Consider the following 12,314-nt stretch of genomic DNA (forward strand, 5'->3'; position numbering starts at 1 on the left):
ATTCCCTTGATTTCCAGTTTTTTTGCCACCACAAAAAGAGCTGCTATAAATATTTTTATACAAATAGGTCCTTTTCTTTTTTCTTTGATCTCTTTGTAATATAAACCTAGTAGCATACGTATTTGTTGAGTCAAAGATTATTCACAGTTTTATAGCCTGTTGGGCATTGTTCCAAATTGTTCTTCAGATGGTTAGACTAGTTCACAACTTGACCAGCAGTGCATTACTGTTTCAGTTTTTCACACCCCCTTCAGAATTTGTTATTTTCCTTCTGTCATGTTAGCCAATCTGATAGATATGAGGTGGTACCTCAGAGTTGTTTTAATTCAGATTTCTCTAACAATAATGTTTTAAAGCATTTTTTTTCATATTACTATTAATAGCTTTGATTTTTTTTCTTCTGAAAACTGCGTGTTTGACCATTTATCAACTGGGGAATGGCTCTTATTTATATTAATTTGGCTCAATTCCCTATATTTGAGAGATGAGGCCTTTATCAGAGAAACTTGCTATAATTCTCCTCCCCCCCCCCTTTCCTGGTTTCCTTCTAATTTTGACTGCATTGGTTTTGTTTGTGGAGAAGCTTTTTAATTTTATGTAAGCAAAATTATCCATGTTATTTCCTGTGATCCTCTCTGTCTCTTGTTTGGTCATAAACTCTTCACATGCTTCCCTAATTTACAAATGATTCCACCCTTTATGTTTAAATCATTTGCCTATTTTGACCTTATCTTGGTATATGGTGTGAGATGTTGGTCTATGCCTAGTTTCTTGTAAAATGTTTTCCAGTTTTCCGAGAAATTTTTGTCAAATGTCAAGTTCTTACCCCAAAGTTTGGATCTTTAGGTTTATCAAATATTAGATTACTATGGCCATTTACTACTGCGTGTTGAAATCACATAATTTTCTGCTATATCAAATACTACTAGGCTTTCCTTAGGTGGGCAGAGTGATGGAGACGTTTGTCTTCCCCCTAGAACAACAGAAATAGACATGTCCTTGGTGTTGCTTTTATTCAGCAATACCCACAAGGATACATGTGCTAAAGGTAGCCAGTCCCATGCAGGTGTGATATGGCTGTCTCTGGCCCCCCTCCAAAGTGCCCTTGCTCTTCAAAGGGCATGATTCTCAGGCTTATGTCACCATGTTCTAATAGAAAATATGAAGATTGTTTTAATAGAAAATATGAGATTTCTCTTTTCACTGCTAATTTATGATTTATTGGTTACCAATGTCATGATTGTCTGAGAGGCAAAGATTTTGCTTGCAAGTTATATAAAGTACACCTTTGCCCTATGTCATTTATGCATATAACTATGGATAAGTACATCTTTTCTCATATGCGTATAACTACATCTTACTTACACAGTGAGACCTTTTTGCATAATTCTGGAATAAGGCAAGCTAAAATATTTTTAAATTTGATAGCGTACAGACATTTTTATCTTTACTTCAGATCTTCTTTATAGGGATATGTTCATTGTTATGTCTTTGAAGGGGCCAAGGATAGCCATATCATCTCATATAGCATGGATTACACTATATTGACTAGCAAGCTTTGTGTTTGTCTGCTATCTAAATATGGCAGCATGCAGCGTACTAACTTTGGTTGTATTTATGTGAGCATTATATTTTAAAAATTTCTTTTTGCTGTATTAGTTTCTCTAAAGCATAAGAACTCCAGGACTGTGTAATTTAAAAAGACATACTGTTAAATTGCCATGCTTGAATCTCCATTGTATTTGGCTCTCGTTAATAAAATGTGAGTTTCTGAATATAATAGCTTGACACATCTTTAACATGATCTACTCTGAAATTTGATACTTCTCCTCTTTTGGTACAGTTTTGAGGCATCCTGTCAGCCAGAATTATGACAAAAGTATGTGGCCCTATTTTCAGTCAAATAAATGTATTCACTGTTGAGTTGTCATAGTTTCTGAGCTTTGTTTTTAATTTCTTTAATTTTATTGGTTTATTTCAGAAGACATTTATATACTAAACTATAATAAATTAAAAATTCTTGGCAAATGAATTATTCTTTATAGCCTGAGATTTGTGGCAAGCTAGCACTCTTAAAATTTAACTCCTGTGTTAATTCTTTAGGGCTAAAATTATTAATGATGCATCTTGAAGTTGTACATTAAAGAAATTGTTTGTCCTTGTTACATAAATGATTTGTAAGTCTCCACAAAATTTTAGTTGCTCTTTCTGTTCTGTCTTTCAATGAGCAGCAAATCATGTACTCAAAATAGGAAAACTTAAGTGAACTCCTGGTTAATGGAGATTTGTTACTTAGGTGATGAATGGATTGTCAGTTTTTACATAATTAAAGTATAACAAAATATAAAAGACTAAAACTATGCCTTTTATTCTTTGATTTCAGAAGATACCTCAGTTTTTCAGTACCTCAGGCTCCTCAGTATGAATATCAGTTATCACTGTCCAAGATATATATAAAAGTACCAGTTAATTTAACATTTTGATTGGTATGTTGCCAGATAAACCAGATTTTATATTATTATTCAAAAATAATATTATTATTACTGTTGAAAATAGTAACTAATTTTTTCTGGCATACTATAAAATACCCTAATATTGTAATTTGCTATATAGGTGTTAATATAGCAATGGGTTCATATGTGTGTTCACATACATATATGACATACATATACATGCATACATATGCTCCTGTCCTAGTATATGCATGACTCAACTTATATATGTATGTGCGTATGTGTATTTACACATATACATATTAAACTGAGCTTGAGTGCCTAGCTTTGAACTGACTTTATTTTGCAATTTCCATTTCCCTACCTCCTTTATTTTATGGTTTCTCATATCTTTTTTTCCACCCCCAGGGCAATGAGGGTTAAGTGACTTGCCCAGGGTCACACAGCTAGTAAGTGTCAAGTGTCTGAGGTCACATTTGAACTCAGGTCCTCCTGAATCCAGTGCTGGGGCTTTATGCACTGCACCACCTAGCTGCCCCTTACATCTTCTTTTTTTTCATTTATTAAACAAGAAGTTTCATTTGTTTATTCTTAGCCTTATCGTTCCAAATATAAACAATAGTTAATAATATAACTTTATGTTTGGTGGTTTTTCCATACACAAATTAGCTGAGTTTTCACTCATACCAACAGAAACATCCAATTGTGAGTTAATGACACGTGATTTTGAGATTTCAGCAATAAATAGCATTGTCATATTGAAAACTTCTTTGCCATCATGGAAGTGTCAGGAAACTATCTTGTATATTCTTCAACTTAATTTGTATTTGGCAGCATTAATACTTCGGTATTAATGAAATGTTCAACTTTTTTTTTTTCAGGGTCTTTAGAAGAACAAGATGTACCTGTTAATTGCATAGATCAGACGGATGAAAAAGCATCAGATACAGAGCAGACAAATCAAATAAATAAAAAAGCATCTGGTCCAGTGGAACAAGAAGACAGAGTAGCAGGGGAGGCTGAGAATAAAGAAACTACAGTTAATGAAACCAAATCTACAATTGCTAATGCTGATTCTGCTGCTGTTGATGAAGCAAGTGGAGAATCTTTGATGGAAATTGAGTAAATGCTTCCAAGTGCCTTCAACTAGATCTTTGTAACTTTATTCGTGTCAACTATTACTTTCCAGGTGGTGTTTCTTTTCTTTTCTTTTTTTTTCTTTTTAGTTTGTTTGTTGGTTTCAGTTTTTTAATGGTCCATTTGGTATCTGAGCTCTTACTGCCTCAATAATTCAGTCTGTTAAATCTGCATCTACTAGGTATTTATATTTGAAAGGGTATGCTATCAGTGCAATAAAACCCTATAGAATGTACAAAGATTAGCATTATGACATCTTCTAAACCTATTTTGGCCACTTAAATCAAATGTGATATCAAGTTTGTTTTCTCTTACGTGTGACCTGTAAATAATATCCATTTTGTCAGAGGAAGAACTTTGGTCAGAAAGAACTACTATAGCATTTGGTTTAAAGAATGAAAATCCTTGAGGATTTTTAATGCTTTAATGTTAAAAAATGCATACTAGAATTTTTAAACTGTAGATATTTGCCAGATAAAGTGTATATTTAGACATTTATCTTTAAACCGTATAAAGTTATTCTATAACTGTAACTATAGACATTGTTGCATAAATATTTTTAATGAGAATACAGGTGAACAGTCAAGTGCAGTATTTCTTTTGATGTCACTTACTTTGCAGATGGGCCAAAGGCACATGTGTATGCATCTAGCTTGTGTTTACATGAAGACAAAATAGGAAATTTCTCTACATTTGATTGTACTTGAATGCTGACCATTATTTATACTTGTATAATAATGATGTAAGTGAATTTTGTGCCTTTGTGTGTGTATTTTGTTAAGGAAAATAAAGACTTATCTAGTAGCTTTTTTTTTTTAATTTTAATTTTTGTTAAACATCAAGAATTTTTAAAACATCCTTTTGGCATGTCTCCTTTTTTCAAACTATGAAATTTCATAATGTGAAGAGCGTTCTAGTTGATGAGTCTTAAACTATTTGTTCATTTTTTAGGGAGTATTTGTGTTTAAATTAGTTACTTTTAAATTTTGGAAAAAAATAAAATGAAGCATATATTTATTTCATCATCTTCTAAATCCTTTTAATCTAGCATAGGCAGGGTTCACCTAGCATGGTCAGTTGGTTCCATAGTAACACATTTTAGGTAAAACAACACACAAGAGCCAATTATAGGAATAGAACTGAGCAGAATTGAAAGCAGGAGTTATCCAGGTATAGCGAACAGGAGCTACTTAAGCAAAAACTTTATAGTAGGGTTTGCTTATAATACTCTAATTTATTTTGAAGCATTGGCAAAATATGAATCCATATGCCTATAGATCAGAAGTTGTATTTTTAAGACACTAAATACTTCAATGCCACTTGGGCCTGTGTACTTTGGTAAGAAAGTTTATTACTGTGATAACAGGTAGTTCTTTGCTATGACCTGGATCACAATTTCCTACAATGATCCTGAGGATTAAATGGGGAAAAGATGCATGTAAGTGATTCCTTAAGATTGAAACATGTCTTGAATAGAGTTTTTACTCTAAGATTAAAGTTATTATTTTTTGCTTCCTTGTAGGTCTTAAAAAATACTAGATCCTTTTGGTGCCAGTTGATTATAAAAAGCTGTTATACAAAATTGAATGTGTTTGGTATATATAACAGCTGTTTCCTAAATTGTACACATATACCTCATTAAAAACTGAATGAAACATTATTTTGAATTTGTTTTAACTTTTGTGATTCACTTAGTATGGTATGAATCATGTTATGATCATTATCTATTAACAGGTGTAATATCACTATGTAATGGAGAAAGGGACATGAATATGTTTGCAAACTGAATCTGCAGAAATTGAAAAGCTGAGAACAACATTGGGCTCAGGGAATTTAAGCCAAAACCATATGATCATAAATTTAGAGCTAGAAGGGCCCATAGACCTCTTCATTTAGTTTAGGACTCATGGGGGGTTTGGGTTTTTTTTTCCCTACATTTAATTTTTAATATTTAAAATGTTTACATCAGGGGCAGAGGAAATTAGGAATATCAAAACAATATTTTTTGTTCATAAAGTTATTAAGGTCCCTAACTGGTGCATTTGGTCCAAATAAGTTTCATCCACATTGTGAATAATTTTCTGGTTTTTGATTATTACTGAATTGAAAGTGATGTATATTGTAGGTGGATAAAATTTCATGACAGAACTAAGAAAGGAATGGAAAAATATGTGCACCCCAAAAAGAACCTAGGAAATATTATTTTATGATGATATAATAACCTTGAATGACAAGAAATTTATTCTGACAAAGTTGTAATGATAAATTAATTACTGGAAAGTTTAGTGGCATTGGCCTTGGTAACCAAGAAAAATTCATGAGAAAATTCAAATTCTTAGGTATTTTAAACAAAATATTAAATATTTGGTTGTATGTGTAAAGCATCTTTGAATCATAGGACTGTGGAGGGCCCTTGGAGATAATCTAGTCCAACCCATTCATCTTCCAGATGAGGAAACAGATCTAGAGAGAGAAAGTGATTTGCCTAAAGTCAGAAAACAAGTGAGTGGCAGAATCCACACTAAAACTTAGATCTTCTAACTCCTGGTGAAATGAGCTTCTCACTGTACATATTGTCTCTCAGTTAACTATTTTATTAAGAACAGAGAAAATGGAGGGGCGGCTAGGTGGCACAGTGGATAGAGCACCGGCCCTGGAGTCAGGAGTACCTGAGTTCAAATCCGGCCTCAGACACTTAACACTTACTAGCTGTGTGACCCTGGGCAAGTCACTTAACCCCAATTGCCTCACTAAAAAAAAAAAAAAAAAGGAACAGAGAAAATGGTTGGATTAGTTTATCTCCAGCTTTTTTGGTAAATCTGTGAGGAAATCCTAGATGAAGAATAGGGTTTATATGTAAGTTGGATTAGCTCACCTTTTCCAACTCTGAAATTCTCTGCTTATAATGTAATAGATGATGTGGTTTCATTTCTTGCTTCCTCTGACAAAATGCTTCAAGTATTTTAAAGGTAGATTTGTATTTAAAGAGCAAAAGAAATATTAGTTTTGAAATATAAAGTACTATTTTTAACTTCTGTTGAATTTTGTGTATAAATAATAGTTTTAAGGATTAAAATAGATAACTTCTGGAATCACAGGCAGTTGTTTTAAAAAGGTGATGGAAAGAGACAGCTGTCTTAGGCAACAGGACAAAAATAAAACATTACCTCTTGATGACATTTTAAGAGTAACATTTATGAGTGCCTAAAAAGCCCTCTATAGTGGCAGCAAAGAAGAGTTTATTTGGGCTCATCTCTTGGTTCACAGGTGAGGTCAAGCAGAGATGTACTATAGGAATATGGATTGCTTATATCTTACAGATTCTCTTGTTTATGATTTTGAAAATGTAATAGTTATCTTTTTTTCCTCTTAAAATCTCTGTCGTCGGGGGCAGCTAGGTGGTGCCGTGGATAAAGCACTGGCCCTGGTTTCAGGATGATCTGAGTTCAAATCCAGACTCAGACACATGACACTTACTAGCTGTGTGACCCTGGGCAAGTCTCTTAACCCTTATTGCGCCCCCCCAACCCCCCAAAAAACCAAAACTCTGTTGTCCCTGGGGCTGTCAGACCAACAAAATAAAACCTTTTTTGTTATTAAAACGGAAGATGTATACATACATAATTGACATGGTAAAAAGCTTGAATAAAGAAAAAAAGCACGATTGCTAAAGATCTTAGAGCCTTCTACCAATGGTCCATGTGAACATGATTATACTTGAGTGCTCTAAGGCTCTGTGATTTCTGTACATATGATTTCACCGCTTATTTAGATGGCAGTGACTCTGTATCTTACATTTTCTTTGGGTATTGCTGAAAAAAATAGCACCATGACTGTATGGCCAATCTGAAAGCTTTGAAATTTATCTAGGCTGATTGTCATATGACATATAGTTTGTCACCTGTACTATACTTTGAAGCCTTTCTCAGTTGGTATAATGCTGATTTAGCCTTCAAGAATATGAGTCAGAATCAGAATAAGATTTCAGTGGAAGATAAAAACAAATACAAAATTAAAATGAGTTCTGGCTTAATTTAGATATAATGCACATTAAAACCAGTCATTAAAATATAATTATACTCTTGAGAAAGTTTTTACTTAGCCAGGTGGAATTCCTTTTTAACTTCTGTCCTTCTACTCTGTAATTCCCTAAATTCTAATCCTAGATAGTCTACTTTTATGCTAGTTTCTTTCCTCAGAGAAAGTTTATAATTTTTTTTTTATTCCTTTGAAGGTAATGGTGTATTTAGTTCCTGGTTGCATTTCATCCCCGGGGAGGTTGGGATAGTGGTGTTGGAGGATTTTCTTAAGTTCCCTATCCCACTCCCCTTTTGATTACAGATTAGATTTCAATTTCTTTTCTGTTATACTGCATACCTATTAAACAGATTCCCTATTAGACAAATATGTTTATTTATACTACTACAGTATTTTGAAGGAAGACTCTTTAGGAAGCTGAACATTATTTAGTACTTTTACAAATTGGTTATATGCTACTTTGGAGAGGGGAGCACATTCTTCTTAGATATTTTTATCTTTTCACAACAAATTGCTAATCAACAGCATTTATTAAGCACCTCCTTTGTGTCAGGTGCTGTGCTTGCCAGGTGTTGAGATCACAGACAGGAATATGGCACTCTGCTTTTGGGGAGCTAAAATCTATTGTGGAAGATAACATGTACATATGTGGATAAGTATATGCAGAACAAATGTGAAATAAATATATGGTAGGCAAATACAAGTTGAAGGCATCAGGAAAAAGATGTAAAAGGTGGCACTTGAGCTGCATCTTGAAGGAAAGTTAGGTATTCTTTGAGGGCAGGGGTAAGAAGGGTGTGCATTCCAGGTAAGGGGGGATGGCCAGCGTGAAGATAAGGATGCAGGAGATGCAGTGCCACATGAGGACAAATAGAAGTCCAATTTGACTGGGACTATTGAGTGTGGGAAGAAGAATGATGATGAGGTCATGAACTTGAGAGGCTGGAAGAATGATGGTACCTTGACATAAATAAGGAGCTTTGGTAGAAGGAAAACAGATGATGTTTTAGACATGTTAAGTTTAGATGTCTCCAGGACATTTAGTTAGAAATCTAAATAGGTAGTTGGTGACAAAAGATTGGAGCTCAGGAGAGACTGCAGCTGCATATAATAGATCAGGGAGTCATGCATAGAATGATACTGTAATTGAACTCATGGGAGCTGGGCTGAGCTTAGTGAGAGAGAGAATATATTGAGAAAACAGAGCCTTGAGGGTACATTCAGAGTATGGGATAAGAGGAGAGAGTATTCAGGAGAAAAGGAAAGTCAGCAGCATCCAGTGCAGTAGAGTGCTCAAGAATGATGAGGACTGAGACCATCAGATTTTGTAATTAGGAGATCATTAGTAATTGGAGAAAACAAATCTAGTTAGGTGATAAGATCTGAAGCTAGAATGCCAAGAGCTGAATGAGAGACAAGAAAGTGGAGGTAGCTAAATGGCTCAGGATGGATGGCCTTGAAATCTGGAAGACCTGAATTCAAATCCTGACTCTAGACACCCAGGCAAATCAGTTAACTTCTTTCCACCTTTGTTGAACTTAAATCAGTAAAATGAGGCAGTTGGACTAGCTAGCCTCTCCCAACTCTAACCTTTCAGTCCCATGCATGTAGACCACTCTTCTAGGAGTTTGAGAAAGGGAGGAGAGGTCAGTTGTTTGAGAGGATAGTGACGTTGAGTGAAAGCTTCTTTAGAGATGAAGAAAAGTTGGACGTATCTGAAAGCAATAAGGAGGAACTATTAGAGACTGAAAATTAGAGAAAGGGGATTATTGAAGGCTAATCTACTGGAGAAGCTAGAAGGGGAGATGGGATCAGGACACATGGAGAGGAGCTTAACCTTGGCAAGAAGGACCATCTTATTAGACACTAAAGGAAGAGAGAAATACCAGAGTTTTGAGATGACATAAAGGGGACAAAAAAGTGCATTGTGACTGGCATCAATTTTCTCTGTAAATTACCAGGTGAGGTCTGCAGCTGAAAAGCTGCAGGAAGGCAGTGGAAGTGGGGGGAGTATGTGGGGTCAGGGGAGAAGAAAGAATTTTCTCTTTGCTCTTTGGAATGAAATTTGATAGCACCAGTGGGTGGTGTACAGCTAGGCCCTGATTAGTGTGACTAATGAATCTTCTGAAGTGGTCACAGGCATTTGAATTTGCACTATTTGGAATTATAATTATGTAAAATATGTTAATTAGTTTCATCACAGTGGAAATATGTAATGAAAATTCAAATAATACACTGTTTCAGGGGAATTCATTATTTGGACTAATTGGGACCTAGCTGCACTACAATTATATGGGGGAAAATTTCTGCTATAAGAAGAAACTTGGGCTTCTATGTACATATGAGAGGTCAGAGTTCAAATGAGGCAAGATCCAGAAAAGTGGAGACAGTTGATAGAACAGGAGCAAGTATTAAGCCTATAATTTGGCTCTTAAAGGTACCCTAATCTCTTTCCTAAACTCATTATTTCTTTGGATGTGGTTATTGACCTTTTAATGAAAAGCCTTTAGATCTATTACACTTTTTCCTCCCCAAATGATCTTCCTCTGTAGGTTGGAATGGAGTCTTACAAAAGTTATTAAACTTCTAGGTGGTAAGGTAGATTCAGCACTGGTCCTGGAGTATGGAAGACCTGAGTTCAAATGTGGCCTCAGATACTTAACTGTTTCATCTTGGTCGAGTCATTTTATTCCTGTCTGCCTCAGTTTCCTCAACTGTAAAATAGAGATCATAATAGCACCTACCTCAGGATTGAGTATCCTCAGTTCTGTGGATCAAATGAGAGAATATTTGTAAAGCACTTAGCACAGTGCCCGGCACATGGTAGCCAGAGTGGCACATTAATAAATGCTCATTCCCTTCCCTCATTAGTTTATCTGATGACAAAAGAAAGAAGTACTTTTGAAAAGGTTGGGGGTATGGAAGATCTGCTCCTTGTCATGACTATATGATCACCTTAATATCAAGGAAGCTTGCCAGTGCAGTGAGGATTTGCAAGATTAATTTTCTAGTTTTCTTGGGGGGTGGGGGAGGACATCTGTATTTTGAGGTTTTGATATCTGTGTAAATTTCTTTTCCTGTGTATAAGCCTTAGAAGTTCAGGCTTGAAGTTTGGGTCTTTCAAGGAATCCTGTAAAACAAAATGCCAAGTGTATACAACAAAATTTTATCAGGAGAGGTTTATTCATTATGGTCAATTACTTTGCCCATAGCATATATTTAAAAACACAAAGCTCTCTCCCAGGCTTATTTTACTCTCTGTAGCGAAAATTGTAAACGAAATAAAATAAAAACTTTGGCCATTTGCCCAGAGTTGACATTTTATCAAAGTGCAATTCTGTATTTTCTCCCAAATAACTTCCGAGCATCAACAGCAAAAAGTAAGCTAAAATCCCACAGGTGTAGCAGTATTCTCAGTTGTATCCATTCATCTGCTCCAAGAAAAAACCATTATGAATTTTATGAGTTTACCTAAAGTATGATTATAGATGAAGATAAATCTAACAATGTTCAGGAGTTAAACTGCATAACAAACTAGACCTTTAGGGTAGTTGAATTTTGTTCTTATTCTTTTTAGATGTTTTGGTTTTTGCTTGTTTACTAAGATCTGTTTTTCTTTTCTCAACACATTTTACTTTCTCTTCAACAAACTGCTCTCCTCTAATTGTGTTTAAGTTCGGTTACATTTCTCTTGATTAAAAAAAAAAGCCATTATTGAAGAATAGGAATTTTCTTTCCCTTTTTGAATATGAATCCAGCAGAAAATAGCATTTGTTCAGGGTTCGATAGATTCTGATAAGGACAATTTATCCAGCCAGCCAGCAAACAACTGTGAAAATAGTTGGATGATGGCATGAATGTCCAGCTCTTTTCTTAGATCAGGATGGCACCAGACAGCTAAATCATGTGTCAAAACAGGAGTGAGGGGTGTTGGTATTTGGAAAAGATGTGAGAAGCCAATGATATCCTCTATTGAATTGAATTGGGAACTGCTGCTATTTTTAAGTAATACCCTTTAAGTAATAGAGTGCTTGGTGCATTGTGAATGCTTAATAAATGCTCTATTTATCTAAAGATGTGTCAGCAGATGCTTCTGTTGCCTTCAATGAAAATGTAAACACATTGGTTTGGGTATTATAGGCTTTATTGTCTCTAAATGGTGATGTATGTCCTTATTCTTACATTATAGCCCACAAGGTATTGCCCTATGTCACAGGCTTACATAATCTAATTTTTTAGACATATATTTTCACTAATACAGCTACTTTAGCTTGTGATTATTGTTCTAGACCTCATTGATAAACTAAGACATTATTAGATTCATAGTGTTGACATTTAACCCTGCCACTCTTGACTTGTTGACCCTTCTGTTCCCAAAACATGGGTTCATTTTTTTCTCTCTTAAAGTCAAGGTAGTCCTCCATTCATTTTCACACACATTGTGGGCAGTTTAAAGGTTGGTCACAATCGAATATTGCTCTTTCAAATTTGATAATGTATGAGTACAGAACTGTGACCTTTGATACATAGTAATACATCAACATGACATGAGCAGTAAGTGCAGCAATTACCTTTACTACACTTGAGATTGTGTGTTAGTGCTCATCTTGAGAGCAATTATGGCAACAACAAAAGAAGGTGGCTTTAAGTTAAGTCTATTTTATAAATCCAGGTAAATATCTTTAG

The 12,314-nt window shown here is 34.8% G+C and overlaps 1 protein-coding gene across 3 annotated transcripts in view; it reads left to right on the plus strand.

Moving 5' to 3' along the window:
• Window positions 1–6,416, plus strand: part of LNPK (lunapark, ER junction formation factor) — an 85,380-nt gene extending 78,964 nt beyond the window's left edge. For 2 of the 3 annotated variants that reach the window (XM_043994608.1, XM_043994609.1), the window contains exon 13: window positions 3,335–6,416. In XM_043994608.1, the coding sequence (XP_043850543.1) occupies window positions 3,335–3,579 (245 nt within the window). In that variant the 3' untranslated portion in view covers window positions 3,580–6,416. The remainder of the gene's footprint in view (window positions 1–3,334) is intronic. The other variant, XM_043994610.1, reaches the window with a different exon arrangement.
• The last annotated feature ends 5,898 nt before the right edge of the window (window positions 6,417–12,314 follow it).

The sequence above is a fragment of the Dromiciops gliroides genome, chromosome 3 (assembly GCF_019393635.1).
Source record: "Dromiciops gliroides isolate mDroGli1 chromosome 3, mDroGli1.pri, whole genome shotgun sequence".
Taxonomy (NCBI): domain Eukaryota; kingdom Metazoa; phylum Chordata; class Mammalia; order Microbiotheria; family Microbiotheriidae; genus Dromiciops; species Dromiciops gliroides.